The sequence below is a fragment of the Vidua macroura genome, chromosome 17 (assembly GCF_024509145.1).
Source record: "Vidua macroura isolate BioBank_ID:100142 chromosome 17, ASM2450914v1, whole genome shotgun sequence".
Taxonomy (NCBI): Eukaryota; Metazoa; Chordata; class Aves; order Passeriformes; family Viduidae; genus Vidua; species Vidua macroura.
Window position 1 is genome coordinate 12,936,355 of NC_071587.1, and position 26,820 is coordinate 12,963,174.

Below are 26,820 nucleotides of genomic sequence, written 5' to 3' on the forward strand. Positions count from 1 at the left end.
CTGCGACGCGAGGGGTCCGCGCGTCGCTCGGGCCGGGCCGGGCGGTGCCTTCGCACTCGGCGCTCGCCCTGAAGCGCTGGCGGCACGTGGCGCTGCCCGGGGCCGCTCGGCCTGGGACGCACCGGGAGGCTCCGGCCCTGCTCGGCCCGTCCGGGGGTGGGGGGGGGCACCCACACACAATGGCCCCGCTCGCGCTCGGGCCCACGCGCGGTGGCAGCAGCGCCGCTCCCCGGCCTCGCCCGGGGGTGGGTGGGGGTGTCTCGGGGGGAGTCTGGCGGGAGCGGGACTGACCTGGCGGCGCTCCCGGGCGCGGAGCGGAGCGGAGGCGGCGGCGGCCACAGGTGGGAGCGCGGCGCGTTACGCGATTTGCGTAGCGGAAGCGGCGGCTCGGCCGGCGGGAAGTGCGCGGGCGGCGCGCGCCGGGGCGTGGGGGGGGAGCGCGGCGCTACGCAAAGTGCGTAACGCGCCGCCGCGCGGCGACAACGCCGGCGGAGGGGCGGGCGCGGCTCGTGCGCCCCTCGCGGCGCGGCGGAGCGCGCCCCGCAGCCAATGGGCGGGCGGGCCGCCCGCGGGAGGAGCCAATCAGCGTGCGCGGGCCGCGGGAGGGCGGCCAATGGCGGGCGGCGGGGGTTTAAAGGGGTATTTAAGGCGCGGCGGTTTGAATTCAAACAGCTCCGGCGGCCCTGAGGCGGCGCGGCTGGGGCGAGCGCCGGGCCTGCGTGCGAGGGGGGTTTGGTTATGGTTCTCTAGCGATAGAGAGTGGTAATTGATAAGGGACCCCCGATTTCCTGTGCTCCGCTCGCTGAGCCCCGCTGGCTCCCTCTCGCCCTCAGGCAGAGCCGCACGGGCCGCTCCCGCTATGGACAGGAACATGAAGGAGAACCACGCCGCGTACCCAGGCCGCGCTGCCAAGGTAAAGGTGTGAAATGCGCCTCTTATGCTTTATGTTCCTCTTCCTGAGCAATTTCGTCTACTGCATCGTTGGTCTCGATGCCTGGGGGTTTGCCAGGTCGGTTCAGGGAGTGCTGGTTTTTAGTTTTCACTTGGTGGATCTGTTTCTCCCCATCACATATTAAGTACCGATTTCAAACGAGTAACTTATCTTTCAGTAGCTTTCTCCTAGAGAAAACAGAGCCCACAGCTGATTTTTAAAATTATTGTTAATATTAGCAGATCTTATTAAATGGGGAAATCATGTTGTAAGCATTTAAGAGCCCTCAAAGAGAGTGTATAGTCAACTTTAGATACAGTTTTTAAAAGCAAGTACTATGTCAATGTCAGTGTTGACACACATGTGCAGCAGTGCTCAAGATCACCCTGATTATTGTATTTTTTCCATTTAGAAATACAGGTACTTTCTCAGTATTTTATATAAAACCAAATAGGCCTGATAAGTTTTTGGAACAGTATAAGCAAGATTTCCTTTTAATCAACTAAATACATGATTTTTAGTGTTTCTGTTGAAGTGCTTTTGTGTGGCTTTTCCATCCTGAGTGGGGCCGTGCAGGCTCTGCTGTGCTGTTGCACAATTAACGCGTTCTCCTTTCTCTTTGCAGGTCGCCAATCCCATCGGGGATGCTCCCAAACGAGTCCCGGTGTCGCAGCACTCAGCCCAGAGCTGCTCGCTGACCAGCGGAGCTCCAGCCCGAGTTCTGTGTCCCGCAAACTTCACCCAGCGAGTCCCCGTGCAACCCCAAAAACCCGTGCTGTCAACCCAAAAACTGCCCAGCCACCAAACAGCGCAGCAGCCCCGACCCAAAGTGCCCCAGCAGGCCCCTGTGAGACCTCAGGCTGCAAGCAAGGGCAGTGAGAAACCTCCCCAGGCTGCAGCCCCTGGTAATTCTGAGGATGATTTTGTGTGATCACAGCCACGACACTCGGGATACTCCTAAAGCTGCTGCTGATCCAGGGAGGGAAGTTCTTGGTTGTGCCCCCAAACAGAAGAGCAGCACATGGTTCACCTCGGGTGTTACTGCACCATCCTTATGAATTTATCTCTAAATTAACCAATTAGAGACAATATGGTGTTATAAAACTTGCAGGTGCTCAGCAGTCAGCTGGGAGTTAATGTAATTTGTGTTCAGACTTTACAGGTTTTCCAAGATTCATGCCCAGGGATCCTTTTGTTTGGGGAGGGGGAAAGAATTCATGGGTTTTTATGCTCAGAAAGTGTTCAAAATTGCATTTTGCCAGCACTGTTTCTTTCCTAGCAGTCAGCTATGCTAGGTTGCTTAAAATGTCATTGAATGGTTTCTAAAAGCTGCTTCAGATGATGCACAGGGGTTAATTTGTTCCTCTGTGTGTGTTCCCATGGGTCTGGTTCATGAATTGATTTCCTTCTCTGTACACAGCACAAAACCCTGAAGCAGAAAGCACCTCTAAACAGAAAACTGAGGAGACCAAGAAGAAAAGTGAAGAGACTAAAAAGTAAGTTTTATGCCTGAATTCTAGCTAACAGAGCCCTGCTGGAGCTCCTTTGGCTGTGGAGCCTGGTGACCCCCACACCTTGCAGACACCTCACAAGGAAAGCAGCCTTTGACCTGAAAATTGTCAGGAACAAGGACTTGCTGTAGTCTGAAAAAAACTTTGGGCTAAATGCAGAGTAGCTCTTCCCATGGGAGAACACTGATAGCTGCTGCCCCAGTCACGAGATGTGCTCCTGAAAACAGAGCCTCCTTCACGTGGGCAGGAGGCTGGAGTCTAATTTGGGATGAAACTCGATTTGTTTATGGCAAACTTTAAATTGTTTTGCCATGCCCTGGTGATGTGTCTGGGTTAGAAGTATCTGAAGGAGCCCAGCTTGGTAAACAGTCTTCATTTTGTAGTAGCATGGTTGGTGTGGTGTCTGCAAAAGCTTCAGGAGGGAAGAAAATAGCTTTCAGAACTACCTTTTGAAAAATCTCAATGCCTTTATTCTCTTGGTGTTTTCTTTAAAATCTAGTTTAGAGCACTAAGCATCTCTTGAACAGGAATGTTATAAACTGTAAATTTGAGTCAAATCCAACACAACTATCCAGCTTTTAACTTTCCTCTTGCAGAAGGCAATGGTCTCTTGATGACTTTGAAATTGGTCGTCCTCTGGGGAAAGGAAAATTTGGGAATGTGTACCTGGCACGTGAAAAACAGAGCAAATTTATTCTTGCACTGAAAGTGCTCTTTAAAACACAGCTTGAGGAAGCTGGTGTAGAACATCAACTACGAAGAGAAGTGGAAATACAGTCTCATCTTAGGTAAAGTTCAGTGACTACTTACTGTTTGTTTGCATCCAAATAAAGTAACCTTGATTATGATGAGGCTTCTTCTTTATGATAAGGTTTTTGTGTGTTGTGAGCTGAAATTCCTGTGCTTGCCTTGAAAGTGGGAGGGAGCAGGACAGGGAAATTAAAGGTTTTGGCAAACAGCTGGTTCAGAAGATTATTGCAATCTCTTTGCAGGCACCCCAACATTCTCAGATTATATGGCTACTTCCATGATGTGACAAGAGTCTACCTGATCCTGGAGCATGCACCTCGTGGGGAAGTCTACAGGGAGCTTCAGAGGCTCACCAAGTTTGATGAGCAAAGAACTGCTACTGTAGGTGTTCCAGCTTCCTCTCCATTCCTGTATTGGGATATCTGCAGGATACAGCCAGCCCTTCAGATCAAGTTCTGTATTCTGCTGGGGGAGACTGAGATTCCTGAGCTGCTAGTTGGCATCTGGGCAGGGAATAATTGGGAGAGTTAGGGCTGTGCAGGAATTTATGCTCAGAATCGCTTAATATTGCAAGGCACAGCCTGTATTGCCAGGCTTCAAGTGTTAAGGAATAATTGCTTTAATTTAAAATTATAATTACGGCTCCAAAAGGCTGTGCTGCAGGTGACAATATCTTAAAGATTATTCTTTCTGCACCCAGTACATCACAGAACTTGCAGATGCCCTCTCGTACTGTCACTCCAAGCGTGTGATCCACAGGGACATCAAGCCAGAGAACTTGCTGCTTGGATCAAACGGAGAGTTAAAAATTGCTGACTTTGGGTGGTCTGTGCATGCTCCATCTTCTAGGTGAGAATTCAGTCTCTTGTGCACTGAAATCCTTCTGTAGTGTCAGTTTTTATCACACAGTTGTGGAAGGGAGGTACGTGGGAACTTCTTGAAATACTGGGGGAAAATGCTGCTATAACAAAGGGCCTAAGAGGCAGCTGGTGTGACCAGGAGGGTTGTTACCCTGGCTTTTAGTCCAAACCTTGCTGACCCTCAGAGGAAGGTTGGTGTAGGGTTACTGTGGTCCCTGAGATGACAAACCTGCACTTGGACTCAGACATTACACTGGCAATTTGGTTATTTCTGAGAGAGTGGGAAATTGCACCTGAGAAGGGAGGAACAGGTTTGTTGTAGCATGTGGGGTGAAGAAAGGAGCTAAGAGTGATTGCAGGGACTGAGATACTTTCAGGTGAAGTAGAAAATGTCCTGCTGGCTTTTCTTTCCCAGCTGTTCTGGTGGTGCTGAGTCCATTCAGGTGGACTGCACTGAGGTACAGATGATTGCCAGCATTAGGTCTTATCTGACTCTTGAAATAGATCCTGTAATTATCTTAATCAATGATTAACTTGGACTTTTCTTCAGGAGAACAACTCTCTGTGGGACACTTGACTACCTGCCTCCTGAAATGATTGAGGGAAGAACACATGATGAAAAGGTGGACATTTGGAGTCTGGGAGTTCTGTGCTATGAGTTCCTTGTAGGGAAACCACCTTTTGAAACAAAAACCTATCAAGAAACCTACAGAGCTATTTCCAGGGTAAGTGCCAGTGCTTATCTGGATTAGCTGGGTCATGCTTTTAGTTCTAGAAAGGTTTCAGCAAACTTAAGTTTGAAACATAATGAAAACAAACACAAGAATATACAAACACTTTCACAAGCAACGAGAAGCTTGTTCAGGGTTACAATGAAATTATTTTACCTCCATCTCAATAGGCAGAAGGTGCACAGCCTGCAAGGCTGGCACAGCTTTCAAGGGGTAACTTGGAGGTTGAGTGGTTCTATCATTTGGTTATTGCTAAAGAACTTTTGCATAACTTTGAATGTCCTTTTTTCCTTAGGTGGAATTCAAGTTTCCTCCATTTGTAACAGAAGGTGCAAGGGATTTAATTTCCAAGCTCCTGAAGCACAACCCCTTCCATCGCCTGCCCCTGAAGGATGTGCTTCTCCATCCCTGGATCACAGCAAACTCTACCAAGATTCCCACCAGCAGGAAGAGTGATGGTGCTGCCCCATCCAAAACATAGTTTTAGGAGGGTGACTTGTGGGATGGACAAGAGGAGCCTTGTACTGTGACTACTGTAATGCTTACAATAGGGAAAAGCAGGTCTTGGAATCTAGTGGCAATTGGGATGCAAATCCTTGGGTTGGCTGGTGTCATAAACTCGAATTGCAGCATAAAATTATTTGACTTCTAGTTGGGAGTTTGTGGAATATTTAATGTACTTGAAATCAGTTCCATGTGGGCCAGGTTTTCTGGTGTAAGTATGAAGCTGTTGGAGGCTCTTGTGCTGAAAATGGTTCGTTGTTCTGCCACAAGGAAGTTGTCGTTCTGGCTTATGGAACAGTGCAATATCCTGGAGATGCCTGCTCCTCCCTGGGCTGCTCAGGGTGTCTTACCTGTGGTGTAACCTGAAACTGAGCGAGGTGAATGCCTTTTTCAAGTGTTCTAAAAATGATGTGGCAATTGGTTTTGTCTCTAGTTTTAAATGTGAGCACTCAATTTGTAAAATAAAGACTTGTTATACTGCACCCAGCAGGGTGAGGTTCCTTGTGGCACTGCTTGGCTCAGCACCAGCACAGCTGAACTGTCCCAGAGGTGAATTCCCAAAGTATAATGCCCACCTCTGTCAAAAAGACAGCTCAAAGTGCTGGTACCACACAGTCATTCACTATCCCACAATCCCAATTCAGGACTGCAAGGTGAGTACCAAATGTGTACTTAAGCTGCTTGGTTTGAGAGTTTGGCTTGCTCTGTCCTTTTTCCAATCAATTTATTCAAAGATGTCCCATCTGATAACATTTCCAGCCCTTTCTCTCAGAAATACTTTCAGATTATGTTGGGTACAGCAAGTAACACCACCAGATGTTTATAAGACACTCCTTAAAATACCCCAAGGGTCAGGCCCCTTGCCACCAAAATCAAGGCCAACACTTTTCCAGGAAAACACTTAAAGCAAACTAAGAGAAAGCAATTTATTGTATTTTCAGAATAAGACTTTGCTATTTTACAAACAGTTTTTAAAAATGATCCTTCTACAAGCAAGGATTTAAGAATTCAAAATATAGTTCTCAAATTAATTTAAAATATACTTTGCAAAAATGTTCATCTAAACAAACTGCCAGTAGTTTATACAACCACATAAGTAATCAGAATTCTGGCCACAACTTCTATGAAGCTGTTTCTTTACAGCAATAAAACTCTAGTTTAGTGCTGGTGCCTTCTACTGAATTTAAATGATTTCATATGATTTTGAAAAAGAAACTCTGACTTCTTTATCACATTTAAGACAAAACATCCTTCTCAGGAATTATTCTAACTGAAGTAAACAAGGCTGCCTCAGTTATTTTGAAATTCTTATCCTTGGTCCACATGAAACTTGGGACTTCCTGTGGGGGAGAAGGAATTAAGGTGCAATTTAATGTTCTGGCTGAGGGGAGGCAAGAGGCTGCTCATAACAAGAAGTTATTTGCTCCTCCTTTCCTCCCTCAGCCAACTCTCATCAAAACTCCACCTTTTCCTCCTCTCCATTCACTAAATTCTAGCAAAAATGAAAAGCTATTTCAGGGTATTTTCCTGCTATTTTACTTAAAGCAGAGTTCTGTATAATCAGATCTGTCAGAGCCACCTTGGGGTAAGTGCAAGCACAAAGAGAATTCAGAAAAGAGCAGCCAGCAGGTCCCAAACAGCCCCAGCTCCCAGGCTTACCCCAGTGTGACACTGATCCATCTGTTTTAGGATCATTCTTCAGGTTGAGTGGAAGGTGGAACGAGGACATCCACACCTGTGACTACATTCTATCACCACAGTGTCCCCATAAGGAAAGGCAAAACCCCCTCATTGCTACATTCACCAGTCTCAGCCCAAAGCATAGGAATTCTTCCTGGGAAGCTGGGAATTGGAATGTTTGCACTTCAGGTGCAGATTTGAGTTTCACCCACAGGAACAGAAAGCTGCTGGGGTTAGTTTTAAGATGCAAAAAAAAAGTATTTCCAGTACAAAGCCAGATCTCAAAATATTAAACTCCCCCCAGCTTCTCTCTGCCTCGATGTTGTTTGGATTATGTTCACATAGGTAATTCTGGTTTCACTGATTTCAGTAGGCTCAGGATTTCTGAGTCTATAGACATTTAAAAACAAAAGGACTTTAGTAAGGCTGGCTCCCAGCCAGCACATTTTCAAACAATAAAATCTTGGACAATAGAAGCAATACACATAGTTTCAGAACAGTGCTTCACCTATTGTGACTAAACCAATTATGACTGCAATAATTCATCCTAGGGGTACTCCTACTGAAGCGAGTTCAGTGCCTGTGTTGTACTGCAAGAAGGGCTATAATAAAAGCCTCTTCTAACAACAGAAACACCCACCTGCCACTTTAGATTCCAATAGATACCCTTATCAAGAGAACTAGCCGTGTAGTGAGATATTGTTTATTCTGCTGGAAAGAGAATCTCACAGTTTCTCAGCTACACAGTAATAAATGAAAGCTATGACTGTTTTGAAAAGAAAAAAAAAAAAGGCTCAAAAGCTGGCTTATAAAGACCCAGAACTGTGCTCATTGTCAAGCATTTATATTCCCACTTGAAGTGCAAACCAGATCTCATTTGAACAGGTTTTCCCTAAGAACAAAAAGTGAAAGGAGACAAGGACAGCACTTTTCACAGTGACATTTACCTGAAAGAACAAGTAAGAAACACAAGATGAGATCCACCTGAACCCAGCTAAGTCTTTCAAAGAACCTTTTCACCCGAAGAGCTCCGTGGCTGTGGAGCCTGGAGGGCAGAGAGGCGGGCAGGGCTCAGGGGCCGGAGGCGGGGGGTTTGAAGAAGCCGGCCTTGCGGCAGTAGCGCACCAGGAAGGGCACGGACACCACGGTGATGCTGATGCGCACGGGGGCGAAGAGCTTGTGCACAGCATAGGCCAGCACGAAGGTGCTGGTGCCAGCTGCCATCCTGGACTGCAGAGAGGCCTCGCTGAAACCCAGCTTCAGCAGAACCGCGCTCATGTCCACGCCGCTGCGCAAAGAGGAGACGCCGCTTTAGGTTAAGATTAAAAGTATAAAGGGCTGGGGTTCTGTTCACAAAACTTCATCTGTCACGGCTCCTACTCAGCCTTTAGAGATGAAGCTTCTCTGTGAAGTGATTCTTAAAGAGTTACTGTGAATTTCTGTTGGAGTTTCATCTTCCCAAATTTGACATTAAACTCTATTCTGTGTCTTGGGGAAATTTATCACCTAAGCACAAACCAATGGAAACCAAATGAGGTACCTGCTGTTAGGCTTAGTGTTCTGATACAAAATTACAAATTATTTAAAATCTAGCAAGTGAAGGAAGTGTTGAGGATCTCGAATGGGTGTTATCCACCAAATTCATTAATACAGACAATAGCAGATTTCATCAGGGATTAAACCCCACCTGAAGGAAAAATAATGTTGTCACCCTGAGCCACAATGTATTAAACAGGAGAAATCAGGCATTCACATATTCCCACTGGAGTCAGGAATAAGCAGCAGGGAATGTTTGGGGTAACAACACATTCCCCTGTCTCCTCAGCTGGAATAGCTCGTGTAACTGATGCATTCCCACAAAGCCACTCACACAAGTTCCCCACCTGACTCCTGTACAGTTCTCTCACATTTTCACTCTAATCCTTTTCTAGTGGCTGTTATTTTCTGCAGTTCAACTGCACAAACTGTGTTCGACACCCAGAAAAATACCTTTATCTCTAAGCCCCAGAGCACTTTTGCATGGCTCTATCTCTCCAGACCAAGCAAGAACAAAAGATATCTGCAAAACAAATACATTTTCTGCCTGGAGTGTTATGCTGGTGCTGTGTGTGCTGCTTTCCCTGCTGATGAGCCCGTGCAAAATGACCATGTACAACTCTCCTGTCTCATGCCTGATGGGAGATCAGGTCCATTTATGGATTCATCCATACTCGAAATTCAGGAGGTAACTATAAGTTCAATAGGCACAAAGTGCCTGTCTCCTGTCAGAGATAAACAATGGTAAACGTATTTTACTTTTTTACCACTACCTGGAGGTGACAGACAGCTGGACAAACCTCACCTTGACACAGCCAGGTAGAAGATTCCCAGAGATACTAAGGAAATTCCAACATGGAAGGAAACCCCTACAGCACCATATTCTTTAAAAACTTGTTTCAGCTGCTGGGATTTGTTGAGTTTCTTGTTTTCAGCACTGGGATCAGTGGCTGCCTTTTTGAGGGGTTCAGCTGCATCCTAAAAAGAAAACAATTAAAAGTATTTGTTAGCATTAAGCACAAGATCATATTTCAGTTAGCTGAAATTATGAAAGAAGTGTCTTGCACACAGAGTGATTTGGGAAGACAGAAACTCACTTCTGCTCCTCCACATCAGCACAGCAGATGCTGTGGCAGAGCCCAGACAAGCTCCCTTCTCCCAACTATTCCTGTCAAAGGAATGACCTGATCTTGGTGTAAATTCTTACACAGTTCAGGTTTCATAATTAAAACCAGGTTATTTGATCCAAACGTGTGCCAAGGCACACCCACACAGCTGCTGGAGCCGTGAGACTGAGGTGTGAGAGCTATTTGCTTCCACCCACTGCTCAGCTTTTTCTTCCAGGGCTAAGCAGCCAGTGGCACTGGAAGTCCAGCTGGTACCACAACAGCTCCCCGATGGAAGAGATCCAAAGTTTAAGCTCCTATCAATCACCCTTAATGGATGAGCTGATCAAAGGAAGAACTGCAAGTGTTGACAGCAACAAGCAACTCTGTTGCTACGCTGTAGACAACAACTGCAGGGACATGCCAGGGCTGGTGTCAAGAGCCCAGCTGCACTGAAAATCTTTGTCACAGCAGAAGTCATTGATAGATTTTTATCTGGGTACATTTCAAGTGCAGAAGTTCATACCAAACCATATCCCAAAGCATATCCCAAATCTGAAAAGAAATCAAAGGAGGGCAGCTGTGTTGGCAGCCCTTGGAAACTCCCCATGCTCGCCAGAGAAGAAATACTGGCAGGAAGAAAACATTTCCACAAAAACCTCAGGATTTGCCTCTAATTAGTCAGCAATTGTAAGGAAAGATCAGAGGAGTCCTCTCGTTCCAGCTGAGCTCAGCAGCAGTTGTGACAATGTGACAGCAACCACAGGACAGGTAGAGCCACCAAGTGCCTGACACCACTGTCCCACTGTGGCTTCAAGGCATACAAATTAGAAGAAAAAGATTCTTGACTAATTATTGGACTTGCTAAGATTGTAAATTAGCATACAAGAGAGTCTTACAATCCTCAAGGCAAGCACACCACCCGCCCAAACCCCACATTTGTTTGCCGTTTTTCTCTTTTGTAATTATTTCTGTTACTTTGTATTTCATTTTGACAGGAAGTCATACAAATACAGAAGCAGGAACTTGTGTAGCTCAGCTTATCCTGATTCTTGTAGTTTTAAAACTTTAGATTTTTCTTTTGTGGCTCATGAGCTCTGGGTCTTAGGGATGGATCATAAGGACTGCAAAATTGCTTGTTCTGATCTTCCAAGTCCATTCCAATTCCCCTGTATTCACAGGCTCACACACCAGGAATGGTATTGAAGCAAAATGTAAAAAAAGAACCACTTCAACAGATATTGAGTACCCACGGCAGTCATGTATGGAATAATGTCCAGCTTAGCAAGTAAAGCTGCTGCCTATTTCCATGTCACTCTGCGACAATATTTCAGCTAAAAAGCCGATTTTATTCGCATCACTCAGGCTATTTAAAGCATGAAAACACACCTAAAACACCCCGCGATGCTTCGCAACGAGGCAGCAGAAACCACGCTGCAAATTACGCTGTAGACATGAAACTGCAGAAAGCTCACACTGCCAATGTGCCCACCAGCAGGTGCAAACCAGCTCCCAGAGAAACCCGCGACAAACACGATTTATTGACCCCATGGGGGATGGGAGAGGGGGATGGAGGTGGGAAAAAATAAAAAAACTGAAAGACACCCCCAAAAAGCTGCGGAGCGCTGCGAGATCGGGGCGGTTTGTGCCGCCCGCCAGGCGCCCCCTCAGCCCTCACGTACCTTGGCGCGGGCGCGGCGCGGGCCCGGCCCCGGCGGGAGCGCGGCCCAGGCGGGCCGGGGGGCGCGGAGCGGGGCCGGCAGCGGGGACAGCAGCGGGGACAGCCGGCACAGGCGGTACATGGCGGCACCGCCGGCGCACGGCAGCGGCCCGGCCCCCCGAGCGGCATGACGGGCCGGGCACACGCCCCGACCGCCTCCTTAAAGCCGCAGCGTTCGCGTTCGTGAGGCGCCGGTGCCTCGTGGCGCGGCGGGTTCGTCCCAGCCGCGTCCAGCCTGGCCTCGGACGCCTCAGGGATGCGGCAGCCGCGGCTTCTCATGGCAGCCTGTGCCTCCCCGCCCTCACCGCCAAGGATTTCGTCCTAATATCCAGTCTAATCCTTCCCTCTTTCATTTTGAAGTCATTTCCCCCCCGCCCGTCATGTCACTCCAGGCGCTTATAAATGGTCACAGAGCTACAGAATATCCCGAGTTGGACTGGACCCACAAGGATGATCCAGTCCCGCTCTGTGCTCTGCACAGGACACCCCAGCAATCCTCAACAAACGAGAGGGATTCTTCCTCAGGAACTGAGTGACAGGGTGAGGGGGAATGGCTTCAAATGTGGAGAGGGGAAATTCACACCCAAACAACCCCACCCTGGGCACCCCTGGCAGCGCTGTCCCAGCTCTCCCGGAGCTCTGGCAGCCTCGGGCTGTGCCCATTCCCTGGGGAGCCTGGGCAGTGCCAGCACCCTCTGGGGAAGAACCTTTCCAATATCCAAACTAAGCCTCCCCTGGCACAGCTCCAGCCGTTCCCTGAGTCCTGTCACAAGTGCAGCACCTTGCATGTGGCCTTGCTGAACTTCACCAGGTTCTCACAGTCCCACCTCTGAAGCTTGTCCAGGTCCCTCTGGATGCCATCCCATTCCTCCAGTGCATGACCACCAGACACAGCGGGGAGCTGTCAGCGAGCTTGCAGAGGGTGCCCTCATAATTGTGATCACAAGGGTTTCATCCCTGCGTTTTCCGAAATGGCTCTGTGCCACTGCACACACGGCTGCTCATGGCAGGGTGAAGGGTGAATATCCCTGAAACTGCATCCCAAGGCTGATCCCAGCAATAAAATCCTGCTCTCTGGCAGCTGCAAAGCCTTTCCTCTTCAGGCACGCCGTGTTTCCGCAGCCATGTGAGCTCACGGGCCTGAGGACAATGGGAGAGCTGTGTGGGATGAACAGGACGGGTTCCCTCCGGCAGAACGTGCCGCTCAGGAGCCCAGGGCGGAGCTGCACAGGGCGGCACGGCGCGGTGCGGTGCCGGTGGGCGGCTGCTGTCGAGTGCAAGGCACCACACAACAGATGGGCTTCAGGGAGGATCTCAGGGGAAGAGAGCTTTGCTTGTACTGAAACGATTCTGTTCTGTCTCAACAGCACTGCCAGTTCCAGGCTTCACACTGCCTCTAGTTCTTGCTTCATAAATCCAGCCTCTCTCTGAATGCTTTGGAGAAGAGTAGTTTCTCAGAACACAATTTCACTGTTTATTACTGCTCCAAAGCAGTTTGCTATGTGTTTTCTGTGACTGTATACACACCAACACCACCAGAGCAGACAGGTGATACTGGCATGGCAGTGCTCTGAGCAGAGCACACTACAGCTTTGTCCGTTTTCTTTCTGAATAATAATAATAAAAAAAAATTCCAGGAGTTAATTCTGGTCTCAGCAAAGGAGATGTCAGTGGCAGCTCTGGGCTCTGCTCTGTCTGTCTGGCAGATCCGTCAGAGCCACTGTGGGACAGAGACCACGGAGCTGCTCTCCTGTGACAGATGTGTTGCTGCTGCTGGACATCCAAAAATCCTGGGCAAGTGCAGAAAAGAGCAGGAGGTCACTTAATGAGGCATGAAAGCATTAGGGCTGGCAGTTGTATATGCGCAGCCTGGCTGTCTGCTGCCTCCAAATCTCAGTGGGAGGCTTTGTTTGGAAGCAGGAAGGAACAATATGATAAACACCCAGTGATAAATGCTCAGTGAAAAAGGAGCGAACAGCCAGGCTTAATGTGAAGATGGTTTATAAGAAAAAGACATTAGCACTGTCCTGCTCATAGTAACTAAAACAAAGGGGAGAAGGTACAGCTTTCAGAAACAGCTCAAGGAAAGGCTTCTGCACTGACACACATATTTACAAACACATCTCAAAATGTTTTGGTGTCTACACTAAATATAAGATAAACTGAAAAAAGGGGTGCTGCAAAATGCTAAAAAATGCACAGATCTCAACAGTGTGTTCTGCAGTCCTGAAACAGGAGTGTGGGGTGAGGAGATGTGAACCCCAATTCCAGATGGCTCAGGGATATGTTATTTAAAAATAAACCTAAATTACTGATGCACTTTATCTATTACATTCGTGCTCTGTCTGAACCCCTGTTCCATCTCTCAGCCTGTCTCTACATAGATAAACTCTTATTTTCCATTTGCAATTTTCCAACAGCCAGAGAGTGCTGCTTTGGTTTTGTGTTATTTGTGTTATTGCAGTCGCTCTTTATCATCAGTAAAAGGAAAGCTGGGAATTGAGCTGAGAGCTATTGAAGAGGCAGTAGGTATAATGTCACCAGGACATGCATTTGAATTCCTGTGAGGCAAAGACTTTTCCATAATGACCATTCTCTATAATTTGTCAGAAAGGTTCGTCATGTTTTTATCAGAATGTGTATAATGTAGTAACATAGGGGCTACCCTTTGTCAAGGTATCTATTATAAACCTCTTAGATAACAATTTCCCTTCCGTAATTTGACTTTCTGATGTCAAAATCGCTCTTGGTTTGACAGTGCTGTAGGAACAGTGAGAGAACTGAAGTGTGCTCTAATGTGCAATTTCAGAAATCCAGGATGCAGAGTTGTCCAAGCTGTGCTTTGCTGAGAGTCCAAGCTAAATACAACCACTGCTGCTTGTGGGACTCTGCAGTGAGCTGGTTTAGGAGTTAAATCCATTTGCAGGGATAAATGTGATCAGTAATTCAGTTACAGCTTGGGAGAATGTCTTAGCCAACCTACAAGGATGTTTTGATGATGAAGAAATCTTAGAAGTCTGCTAAGTTTTCTAAATTGCAAGAGAGCAGATTCATTACATGTTTTCAGAATTATTTAATCTACAAATAATTTAGGGATTGTGAATGTTCTGGTACCAAAATTTAATGCCTTCTAATGGACACGTAGGAAGTGGTTCCTGTGTGAGAGTAGGAGCCAATTTCTTCTTCGTGCTGGAAGCTGTGTCATTTAGCATAATTACAAATGTAGTAATGTCATGCATATAAATGTAATGAGATGAGCTACGAACTGATCATGAACCTCATTTAGAACAGAAGGTAAGGTAATTTTTTCATATTATAGTAAATTAAGGGTATGGTATGTGAACTGGTTTTAAGTGGGCCCTGTTCTTTAGTACATTGGCTCTTTCACATCATGTTCTGAGAGTGTTTGAATCATGAAGATGAGATAATGGGGCTAGTTGATAAGTTGAATAAAAATTAAAATGATACCAGGAAAGGAATATCCATATGCAGTTGATAAACATATTTGTTAGTGAAGTTCTGGGTCACGGATCCTCGAGTACATACAATCAGCTTTCAGGGACATCTTTCTTCTCAAGCAAAACCAGTAGAAAGTCATTAACTCTTGGTATCTTCTATTCAAATGGGAGAAGACTCCAGTGCTGGGATTGCTAAATCCAACGAAGGTATTTTCATCTTTGAGAGGACTTCAGGGCAAGAAAAAATTCTCAACAGGACAGCAAAGAAGGAATTACTTGTTTAATTCACCTGGAAATCCTTGAAGAATGGGGCTGTGCGGGCCCTTCCTGGAGATGTGGGAATCCGTGATTGTCCAAGCAAGGGGAACTTTGGGTTCAACTCAAATCCTCCTTCATCGGGCAATTTATGTGATGATTTGTGGGATCTTCTGCACAAGGGGGAATTTCCCCTACCCCACAGGTCTTACTCTTTAACCCCTTAGTCTGGCTGGGCAAAAAGAGGTGAAAAGTCAAAACAGAAGAAAATAGAAGTGAGAATATCCGTATTGCTCCTGTCGATGAGTTTTGCTGCCGATTCCCTGTGCATGTGTGTGAGGGAGCAGACTGGTGCTGCTGAGCAGCGAGGCTCGCTCCCTTTCTGGGGAGGAAGCAGAATTCTTTCAGCATCTTTGTCCCTTTGTCACCGAAGCTGCGGGAAAAATAAAAACCCTTCAACAATATTTTTAGTGCTAAAGAATCAAGGCATTACTTTATTTCTGGCCAGGATGTTGTTCTGGCCAGGATGTATCACAGAAATAATTTCATCTACACACAGCCCGGGTATGCAGAGAAAATCATCCCGTGACACACGGATTTTACTGGATTTTCCACCAATTTTATGCAGCCAAAACCCACAGAGATTCATTGGTTCAATGTTCATTGGTTGCAAATCACGTAGGTCTTAGTATTTGGTTTCCTATTGGTTACAGATCGCTTCTGATGCTAATTTAGTCCTCATTCTTATCTCTTCTTCCCCAGACCAGGCGTCTCAGACCACCCCAGGGCTGTTGTTTGGAGTAGATGGTTCATTAATAGCCATTGACGGATGTTAATCCTTTGAGTATCTTCTGTGCTACTCTCAGTCTGTTGAGACAATGCCCATGGAAAGAAACTCTAATTCCCTTCCCCTGGGGCAAAAGCGAACAGAAGTTGGACTTGATGATATCAAAAGTCTTTTCCAACCTAGTTCATTCTGTGATTCTGTGAAAACTGACTAAAGTTATAAAATAAAAAAAAAAAAATTAAACTTGGTATATTTTCCAACACCTTGGCTGGCACAAGGCAGCAGCATTAATTCTCCTCTCCACAAGATCCTCCCCAGTGATCCTCTGATGAGATATTTTTCCATTTGGCTGGTGTGATGTGCAGCCTTTTGGATATGTGTGAGTGCAAATCACATCCTGCCGGGTGTGGGATTGATAGCCCGGCAGAACAGGGAGGTTATTTCCTCACAGAGCAGCTGAACGACAGGAGCGACAGCAGAAGCCTCTTCCTTGGCACCCACTGTGTGCCACCCTAACGGGGTGGCTCAGCTCCATGCCCACACAGCTCCTTCTGCCCTGGCTCTGGGAGCCCTGAGGGCACACAAAACTCCCTTCACAGAAGCACTGGCAGCTCTCACCTTGCTAAAACCATTCACCCGGGCTATGCTGGAGGAGCAATAACTGCTGGAGGAGCAGTAAGTGCTGTACCCGTTGCTGGTTCCTTGAGATGTGCTTGTCATGGAGCCATTCCCCATTGGAACACAGGCTTTAACGTAAGCTCATCTCTTTTGGTACCCAGCTAAGTTTGCACAACTCACGTCTGTGAAGGATTTATCATCTACCCTTAGATTGATATTTATGTTGCACTGCAGTGCAAACAGTCACTCCTGTACCTGGGGTTTGGCATTTGGGGAAGATTTTGGATGGTTATTTATTTATCATTCAGTGCAGCCCACTCTATTTGTCATTCAGTGCAGCCCACTCTGAGGTGAGGTGTTTGCTCCAGACCTGCACCTCTAGAAAAGAGCTTTCAAACTTCGAGTAGCCCAGCAAAAGTGCAGTGTCTTGTGCTCATTACTAAACACAGAGAGGCTGCAAATGACGCTGTTTGCTGTTAACATCTGCTGCCACGAACATGGGCAAAGTGGTATTTTGTGAAGTGAAAAATGATGGGGCCAAATTTGGAAGCTGAGTGTTTAAACTGCTTTGCCTCCTCGAGGTGTTTCACTCATCTGATTCCCACAGACTTTCAAATTTGCACTGAGATTCTTCTTTAAATTTAAAAGCTTCTTATTTAGATTTAAGTTTTGATTCCTCTCACTACTGATGATAATTTAGCTTCATGAGAACTTAAGAAAAATTAGGCAAGAAATGTTCTGGGCAATTAGGGAAGAGATTGTCCAAGGCCAGGTTGGACAGCGCTTGGGGCAGCCTGGGATAGTAGGAGGTGTCCCTGCCCATGGTGGGACTGGATGATCCTGAAAGTCCCCTCCAACCCAAACCATTCTATGTGGCTTGTATTTGTTTTTCTAAATGTTCAGCAATTTCAAATTGTTTTCACAGTTTTCAAGAGCCAGTTGTCCTCTTTCCCTTCAGTCTGGAAAGCTGCGTAAATACTTGATAACATCCTCTTGTAGCAGCCCATAACTCGCATTCCCAAGGGCAGATTTTGCTGCCCTTTGCTTCTTACGAATATTGCTGTAAAGCCAATTGTCAGCCCATTTAAATGGAACAAGTAACAGCCAAGGCCACAGTCCCTCTCTTCCACCTCTCACTGCATAATGCCATAATGAGATTCTGGTCAAACGGTTCAGTGCAATGCAATATTCAATCTGTACTCAGAAAAGGCTGCTGTGATTGCTGGGCACGGTGATTAGCCCCTGTTTGTCCGAGGTTACTGGAAATTGTTGTCACATCGTGCAGGTGGCTGTGCCGCTGTGCTGAGACACGGCCTTGGGGAGGAGTGACACGCTTTGTGCTCCAAGGGACAGTGCCTGGAGCTCTGGAACAAACACTGCTTTGCACAGCAGGTCCTGGTGGGACTGGCCTTAAGGAAAAACCCACCTGTGAACTGCCCTGAAGCAGGAGAAAGGGAGCAAGGGGTCCTCAAATCCTGCGGGCCCTCCGCTCAGCAGAAGAGCAAACAGCAAGTGTGTTCTGCACAAGGGGAGGTCTCCATGCCTGCACCTTATCTCTGTCCTTGCATCTGACAGAGGGTTAGGATATATAGATATCTGTAGATAGATAGAAAAGATTTCTTGCCTGTGAGGAAGTTGAGGCTCTGGCACAGGTGCCCAGAGCAGCTGTGGCTGCCCTGGATCCCTGGCAGTGCCCAAGGCCGGGCTGACAGGGCTGGGAGCAGCCAGGGACAGTGGAAGGTGTCCCTGCTCACGGCAGGGGGTGGTCTTTAAGTTCCAGCCCAAACCATTCCATGTTTCTCTGATTCTAAGTCCTGACACCAGCAGGAGAGGTGCCTTCTTTTGGTGTCTTCTTCTGCTCTTCTTTTCAGGCAGAATTTGAGATACACCAAAAATTGTAACTACTTGAATGACCAAACTTTAAATAGTGACAATATTGCATCTATACAGGCATTTCACAGATGTGAGTAGCTTATAATGAGCCCTTAGTAGGGAACAATGTCAATTACAGCCACAGCTAGAAGCAGCTTTTTGGTCTGCTGATCTTTCTAACATTTAACAATGGGGAACATTCAGTTAAAACATCTAACCTATCATTTATAAAAGATTTATGCCATCTTTTCAAGTGTGAATTGGTGAAGTAGAACTACCACAAATAGAGTCATTGTGTCTGAGGTTATCAGCTTTGAGATCTTACAAAATAAGGAACCTTTTCTGGGGCTCTGGGCACGTGGTGCCCTGTTCCCAGCTGTGTTATAGTGCCAGGAGTGCCTGGTTCTGATCTTGCTTTATGGTGGTGCTTATTGTATGCTCTCAGGAGGAGGAGAGAGCCTGTTCTGTAGCTCTGGGAGTGTGCCCACCCCGTGACTTGCTGTGTTCTCTGTGACACTGGCACACGATGAGTGTGAGCAGAGATGTTCTGTGTGTCTCAGTGAAATCCTTTAACATATCTGACAGCTTGAGAACAGGCACTGCAGGAACTCCTTGGAGACCAGACTCCAGTCAGGAAGACTTTGGCAAATTCCCTGCACCAGCAGGGAGGATGAGTGCAGGGATGTTGCCAGCCTGCTGATGGTATTTCTGCCCTGCCAGGCACATGCTTTACATCCTTCAGTCAATGGATGGCACTGCTGGCTTTTCGCAGCTGGGCTCGTTTGGGGAGCAGCCTTCTGAAGTGCATTTGTGACTCACTGCTCGCTTTAAAACCACGCTGGTGGAAAGAGGTTCCTTCAGCAGCCGTGGTGCAGCCAGCTCCTGGAGCAGGGATGGGGCACAGGCCCTGGGGGGCTGCCGGGGTGAAAGTGTTCCCAGGCAGCCCTCACCCCTCACCCCTGTTCCTGTGGGGAGCAGGGCTTGCTGTGCCTCAGCTGGGTGTGCACAGACAAGAGGGGGCCCTTGCTTGCTGAGAAAGCCTAAAGCACATTTTGCTGATGGGAGCTCAACCTGCTTGGGCTCAGCCTGGAGCCACTGCCAAGTATGAGCAGATCTGCTGGGAATATCACGGAGTCATGGAATCATGGAATGGTTTGGGTTGGAAGGCATCTTAAAAAACATCCCATTCCATCCCTGCCGTGGCAGGGACACCTTCCACTGTCCCAGGCTGCTCCAGCCCTGTCCAGCCTGGTCTTGGGCACTGCCAGGGATCCAGGGGCAGCCACAGCTTCTCTGAGCACCTGTGCCAGAGCCTCACCTCCCTCACAGCGAGGAATTTCTTCCCAATATCCCATTATTCATTATTTCTTATTAATAATGAATAACAGATTCTTCATTATTTGTTATCCTATGGGATAGTGCATGAGAATTCACTTATTATTCATGGATTTAGCAAATTTATTGGTTTGTCACAGGCTGCTCGCTTGAGCTTGCAGAGGCAAATTCTTAATTACATTGTTGTGATCCCAGAGTTGGTAAAATGGGAAAGAAGAGCAAGGACATAAAGTAATGTGAATTTAAAAAGGGGAATCAGAAAGGAGAGCTGGAAAATGGAAAGCTATAAGGACCTTGAATGTTGTACAAAGGTTATTAAGCATTCAAAGCAAAGAAGAAACAGAAGAAGGGGAAGGTTAGAAGAAAAGCTGTCTCTGAACCGATCTTCTTTTTTTACAGAAGCCTGGATAAGTCCTAAAAGTAACCCAATTCCAAAAGCTCCTAAAGGAACTCAAGCTGAAAGCACTCTTGGTTTAGCTGGGTGCAGCTCAGTGACATGGGTAGTGTTGCAATTATAAAATGGATGTAAATCAGTGATCTGTGCCTTAATTACCAGTCTGACAGAGCAGCAGATCCAGTCCTGTGGGAACCCCAAGTGGTTTCTGTGATGTCTCACCCCACAGACTAATTGGTCACTTGCTTTCTAGAAATGCTTTCAAGATAATAAAGAAAAATAATAAATTGGAAGAATATTTTACTTCTAATTGGGTGTCAGATGTATTAAACCCTTGAAAAACTGAAGGGTTTGCTAATAACCAGAAGCCCTCAGCTTTCTCTGGTGCTGCCTGCTTTGCTCTGAGTTGTTTGTGGAATAATCAGGTTTTAATGGATGTGACATTCACCACAGCTAACCAAGAGGCTTTGCTCTGGGACAAGTTCTGCTGCTGCCAATGTGGGAATGAATTTTGCTGGCCTGAAAAGAAAGAATTCCTCATTTTTGGTGTTACAAAACCCAATTTTGCCTGTTATTTAAAGGCTTTCAGCTGCCTCTGACAGTACTGCAGGAAAAGTAATTGTACTGGAGAAAAAGGCCTAAAATAAACATTGTCTGCTTTAAACATCTCTGGGCTAAGCAGCTCTGTTTTCTGCTGGCTTGTGAAGTAAATAAACATCAGTGTGTATCAATTGCTGGGAACAGATCTTGGGAATTCAGCTTATTGATGCAACCTTTGGGATTTGGAGTTCCTGGATGATGCTTGAACCCACAAACTTCAGGCATGGCCTTGTAAGTAGTTTCCATGGAAATAACATTAAAAGCTATTTAAGGAATGGAATAAAAATGTACATATCTTTTATGGATTTTGTATGCCAAAATAATTGATTCTAAAAGCTGGTGTGAAGCAGTTCACACTGTGATGCAATAAGGCCCAGAGCTGTTTAATTCTGGTTTTGTGAGGGGTGAAGTGTTTCTAAATGCTTGTGACAGAAAAATACTGTGCAGACAGAAGTTACATGAGCATTTATAATTCTGTTTTATCTTCACTTTACTTGCAGAGCAATGCTCCTGATGAACATGGCAGTCTTTTGTAAGGCAGTATTTAATATCAGTATTTAATTCTCAGTGAGCAGAAAGGGCTTGGGCTTAGTTCAGATTCTTTCTTTTTTTGTTTTCAGCATAAACTCAAGAATTTAGGAGGAAATGATGAACTCTTTGGTCCATTTTGAAGTTGAGGAGATGGCACTGAAGTGACAAACCAGAGCATTCAGCAGCCACAGAAACCCCAGAATAATAACCTGGCATGTAAACAGGCAATGAAAAAAGGAGGAAACCAGCCTGGAAAAACCTCTGCTGAGCATCTCTGCTTTTCCTGCAGGGGCAGGGAGGGAAAAGAACAGGGTGGGAATGGGGCAGAAGTGATTTGGGAAGCAGCAGAGAGTGGGAATGGGGGTAGAAGTGATTTGGGAAGCAGCAGAGAGTGGGAATGGGGGCAGAAGTGATTTGGGAAGCAGCTGCCAGGGAATAGTGACTACAGAAAATATCCATTATTAAACCAACAAGACTGGAACTGCCTGGGCTGTGTCATTTTGAGCTGGGTCACTGTTGCTCCAGTGTGACATCACCACCAGGGCTGGAGATGATGAAATTAATAGAAACTGGGAATGTCAATTAAGAGCCAGGTCAGCTGTCCTCAACTCTTCGTGACAGTGTCATCCAGCTGTGATAGCTGAATAGATTTTCTCACCCACCAGTGGCAGACAGGAATTTTTAGCAGCTGATAGACCCCAGATCAATGACTTACATAAAGCAGCTCCTGAGTCACCTCCAGCACGTGTACACGTGTGAAATTGGGAAGAAATAGCCTTGAGCTTGTGCTGCTCTGGTATCACAGAGTGGGGGAGGTTGAGAGGGCCCACAGTGGCTCCTCTGGTGCAGTCCTTTCCTCCATTCTCTCACAGTTTCTCTTGGAGCAGGATTTCTCCTCAGGTGTCTCCCACAGTTTCTCTTGGAACAGGATTTCTCCTCAGACATCTGCACAGCTGTTTCTCCTGGAAGCAGATGTTGTCCCCAGGTGTCTCCCACAGCTGTTTCTCCTGGAACCAGATGTTGTCCCCAGGTGTCTCCCACAGCTGTTTCTCCTGGAACCAGATGTTGTCCCCGGGTGTCTCCCACAGCTGTTTCCCTTGGAACAGGATTCCTCCCCAGATGTCTGCACAGCTGTTTCTCCTGGAACCAGACGCTGTCCCCAGATGCAGAGGGGCAGCCCTGGCTCCCCTGTGCCACTCCTGCCTGCTCCTCTGAACTGCTCTGCACTGAGCAGCACCAGCAGCCTGGAACTGGAATTTCCCTCCTTTCAGAAAGTTTCCCTTTTAGGCTGGAACAGATAGAAAATGTGACCCTGGAAGCACACGGCAACATTTGCCTCTGCCCACGCTGCCAAACACAGCCTGACCTTGTAGCAAACCATGGTGTAAGCAAGAAATGCTTAAAAAACCTTGGGACTTTTCAGATTTTTAATTCAGGGAATGAGGAGATAATTAGTCCACAGGAAATATTTCAGTGGACAATGCCAATCCAATTGAAATTTTAAGGCGCATATTCATGCTCAGCAGTAGATTTATTTTTTTTTAAATGATGTAAAATGCCAGCTAGAAAAGTGTTTCCCATCTAGGTTAACAATAGGGGCTCTTGCATAAGCCACTAGAGCTTTCAAAAAATGCATAAAAATAATTTCCTGTGAACTTTAAGTGGAATGGACTGAAGATAAAATTTGGAATAATTTCTGTGAGGACTTACATTATATTTAACTTGTTGGTATCAACATCTGAATTGAATTTCTAAGGCAGCAGCCATAGGTGCTCACAAATTAGGGCCTATATTACATGCTTTTATTTTAGTTGTTACAAATGCTCCAAATGAATGGAGGGATCTTTATTTTTAGGAAAAAAAAAATCCCAATGTTAACGTAAAAACCTCACCTCACCCAGCTTTTTATTTCCTGCTGTAAAATACCAGGGGCCAACTTTACATTTTTCTTCTGTAGCTGGAGCTTTTGTGTAATAGAAAGGTCAAGAATGTTCAATATTCAACTTTCTGGACGTTTTTTGAAGATCATGGAACATTACCAACTGTTTTTCTCTCCTAAATATACAGTTTTTTCCTAAACATTCAGTTGTACATTTAATAAAGGTTGCAGAGTTTGTGACATTCCCATTCTCATATCTTTGTTGATATGAAAGGACCCGAAGGCTGCACATTTGAATGCTCAAAGGTTGGCAACTAGAAAACAAACCCAGATGAATAACCTGTAATGAATACTGGCTCTATTTTGGGGGTTTTGGGGTTTCTTGGGGTGTGTGAGCACAGGAAAAAATCTGATTAACGGATTTGTCTCTGATTTGCAAACAATTCTGATTTCTTCTTCACTTTCTTTCTTAAACCACAGTGTAAGACTACTGTGAGCTCTCAGGCTCAGGTTTAATTGCACCTCAGGAGAATTTGGTGGCTTTTTTGAACATTTCTTGAAGCACAAAAGATTAAAAGAATTCTGGTGCTGAGCAAGTACTTTAAAGCCATAAAAAACCCAAACAATGCTTGTCCTCTGTTGCAGAAAAGTGTGAACATCGCTGCGTCCTCATTCACATGAGATGTTATTTTTATTGAAGAGTAAATCCTTTTATAATGTGCTTTATAACGAGCACTGTGGGCTGCTGTGGTGCTGACTTCTGTCACCTGCTGGCTGCACACGGGGGTGTGGGACAGCTCCTTGCTGGCCAGCTGCTTCCGAGCATTAATCCAATATGCAGATCCTGAACCTTAATGAAGGACTAATTAATGATCTGGCAGAGCCTCGGCAGCCTGCTTGCACCTTCAGGCTGCCACTGTCACACTGGGTTTATCTCCTGAGCTCCTGGCTCAGCTCAGTCCCGCTCTGCCCCAGAAGGTGAAGCAGAAAAACATCCAATTCCTTTAAATTCCCCTTGGAGCTCGCTGCCAGCTTCAGAAGGTGCAGTTGCTAATGATCTAGAGGTGATTCATCCATTATCAGGTAATCTGAATTTAGCTGAAGATAAAAATCTCACCTCCTTTAACAGAGAACTGCCCATAGAAATGAGCAAAGAATTTGAACTTAACAGAACGCTTTCAAAATTGAAAAACTCTGGCTGCTTTGGACTGCTCAGTGGAAGCAAAGCTGAAGGAAATGTGATTTCCCGTGGCTTTAGATGGGCTTTCTGGGATTCTGGGGTTCTGAGTAAGGCAAGGAAGAGGCTCACACATGGATATTCTGTGCATCTGAAATATCCCGAGGGAGGGAACCGGTTGAGTGCCCCATCCTGCAACTCTGCTGGCAGCAAAGCTCATACTAAATCCTGGCTTTTCCATGGAGAAGTCGTAGTCTGGCAGAGTATTAACCAGTAAATAAGTCATCTCTTGGTTTTACAAAGCTGACATTACTGCATGAGCAGTTCCATGTCTTATTTTATGTACCCGGATGAGAATGGAGCCTGGAAAGTGCCCTTAAACATGGCTTTACTGTCCAATGGAATACTTACAATTTTAGTTACTTTTGTATTTATAAAAGAGTGCATGGATGACACAAGCTTTTGGAAGAACCAGTGAATATTTTAAATTTTGTTTTGTTTTTCCATGACTTGACATCTCTCTTTTATATATCCTGGCTCTGAGTCACCCTCAGTCTGAAGTTTGTTACTGATGAATTCTCTCCTGTATCACTCATAGGTCATTTGCTTCTTTGTCTGCTGTGTTTGATTTTCATCTCTCAGTGATGAAACCTTGCATGAGCTCTCCAGGGTGGCTACCCCTGTTAGCTTCCAAACTAACACAAGATTTTTCTCCCTTCACATATTTTTGCCATTTTTTAATTTAAGCAGTAACACACACAGAGCTGGGACTGAACTGCCCAGCAATAACTCCCTGCCTCCTCCACATCCATTCTTTGTTCCCTTCTTCCATTTTCTCCTGTGGTTTTCTACCCTGGGGTGACAGAACTGACCTCTGCAAGTTGCCACTTCTGGAGGGGTCCTTAAAAATCCTTTATGTGTCTAAAGAGAAATTCCTGCCACTGAGCCCTTGATGACTTTTTTGTCTGCACAGAGCAGCAGCCTCTGAGTGCTGGGACACCGTGAGGCTGAGTGCCCTGGATGTGCAGGAGAGAGTGAGAGGAGGTTTTGGAGAGGGATCCTTCCCATGGAGAGGGAAGGAAGGAATTTCACTCGACTTGAAGCAATGGCTGTTTCTTTGAATCAAGTTGTGAAGTTACCCTAAGAGAGGAGGAGGAGGAAGAAAGAAGGAAGAAACAATCTGTGGGTTTCTTCTGCCCACCTTGACCCCACAAACAGGGATTTTTTTTTTTTTTTTTTTTTTTTTTTTTTTTTTTTTGTGTGTGTTTTGAAAAAGTATCTGTGGTTAAAAAAACCAAACAACCAAACATGCCCACAACAAACTAACATGAAAAACCTCTCAACCACCCCCCTCTAATAAAAAAAGTTCCTTTCTTGCTGTTGTGCTTTTCTAGGGCTGAGATTAACCATGGAGCTGCCAGCTTGGGCAGCTCCCTGTGGGTTTGGGAGTGTGGAGGGATGAATTGCAGAAGAGCTGGGGCTGGAATCTGCACTCAGGGACCCAAAGCACATCCAGCTGTGCCCAGGCCACAGCAGGGCTGTTTGTCACAGCCAGGGGTTATCCAGAGAGGGCTCTGGGGGGTGACAACTGAGCAACAAAAGTTTCAAATGTACCACGTTATTTTCTCTCTCACACCCAAGGCAAGAGCACCATTTCACATCTTAGAGCAGTCCAGCTGCATAATTTAAGGATTAAGTGAAAGGTTAAGTGATACACAAAGCCACAGATGATCCAGAGCAATTTCTTCTTTTGAATTCTTATTAATTCTTTTGAAATCTTGCCTTTTGACATAAGTTGGCTCAAACTTTGCATTCCTGCCTCTGGGAAACTGGACCTCAACCCTGCTCTGAGACTTCCTGACTGTGTCCTGTTGAAGGTCTGAATCCCCTCAGCATCCAGCAGGATTCCTCTTGCCTCAGTCTTGCCTCCAATCTCAGCAGCTGAGGACAGGCAGTTAGGCCATGATAGCTTCAGGTTGTATCGAGATGAACTCTGTACTTTCAATCTAATCTAATGTTTGATCTTTCTGACCCCAAATCAAAGCTATTTTCTGAAGCATTGCCATGGTGATGCACAACACAGAATGTTGTCATTGCCAGGGCTTTTAGAGCTTTATTGAAATGCTTTTGAGCTGCAGAAAAAGATCTATGGGAAATAATGGTACATTATGCCGGAGATTGATTTACAATGGGCTGCTCTATAAAATATTTAATAGAATCTCTAAAATTATATCAAGACAAGTTACCAGAAAATTAAAAATACTGAAGTATATAAAGCTGCAAACGTGGGCATTAGTGTGTGAGTACAACCAGGCCTCTCCTTCCAGAGCTCAGAAGGAAAATATGTTTGCTGGCAAATTGAGTAATTGTTTCTGTAAATTGGCAGCTCCCTCGTTTCTGGGTAAGCCTTCAGCATTACCTATTCCTAAGAAACTTCTTTGTATTCACAGAGTGCTTACTATTGTGAGGCTAATAGATATGTTTTTGATGAACACATTTTTCCATTTGAGCTGTGAGAGCAGTAACCTTTAGTCATCCACAGACAAGATCATTTAAATTCTAGGCTCAGTGCAGCAAATTTGCCC

General features: G+C 45.9%; 2 protein-coding genes across 5 annotated transcripts; one reads left to right on the forward strand and one right to left on the reverse strand.

Moving 5' to 3' along the window:
- Positions 1-265: 265 nt before the first annotated feature.
- On the forward strand, positions 266-5,769 carry AURKA (aurora kinase A). 4 transcript variants are annotated; one of them, XM_053992779.1, is made up of 9 exons: positions 266-341; positions 834-919; positions 1,557-1,836; positions 2,352-2,427; positions 3,039-3,230; positions 3,435-3,573; positions 3,893-4,041; positions 4,603-4,777; positions 5,079-5,769. In XM_053992779.1, the coding sequence occupies exons 2-9, from the start codon at positions 860-862 to the stop codon at positions 5,262-5,264; spliced, it is 1,257 nt and encodes a 418-aa protein (XP_053848754.1). In that variant the 5' UTR covers positions 266-341; positions 834-859; the 3' UTR covers positions 5,265-5,769. The 4 variants fall into 4 exon arrangements, with proteins under 4 accessions (XP_053848754.1, XP_053848753.1, XP_053848756.1 ...); XM_053992778.1 differs by lacking the exon at positions 266-341 and adding an exon at positions 607-702; XM_053992781.1 differs by lacking the exon at positions 266-341 and adding an exon at positions 608-702 and having other exon boundaries at positions 834-913.
- Positions 5,770-6,199: 430 nt separating this feature from the next.
- On the reverse strand, positions 6,200-12,320 carry FAM210B (family with sequence similarity 210 member B). The gene is made up of 3 exons (XM_053992786.1): positions 11,292-12,320; positions 9,309-9,481; positions 6,200-8,255 (listed from the first exon to the last, which is right to left on the reverse strand). The coding sequence occupies exons 1-3, from the start codon at positions 11,409-11,411 to the stop codon at positions 8,039-8,041; spliced, it is 510 nt and encodes a 169-aa protein (XP_053848761.1). The 5' UTR covers positions 11,412-12,320; the 3' UTR covers positions 6,200-8,038.
- Positions 12,321-26,820: the final 14,500 nt, after the last annotated feature.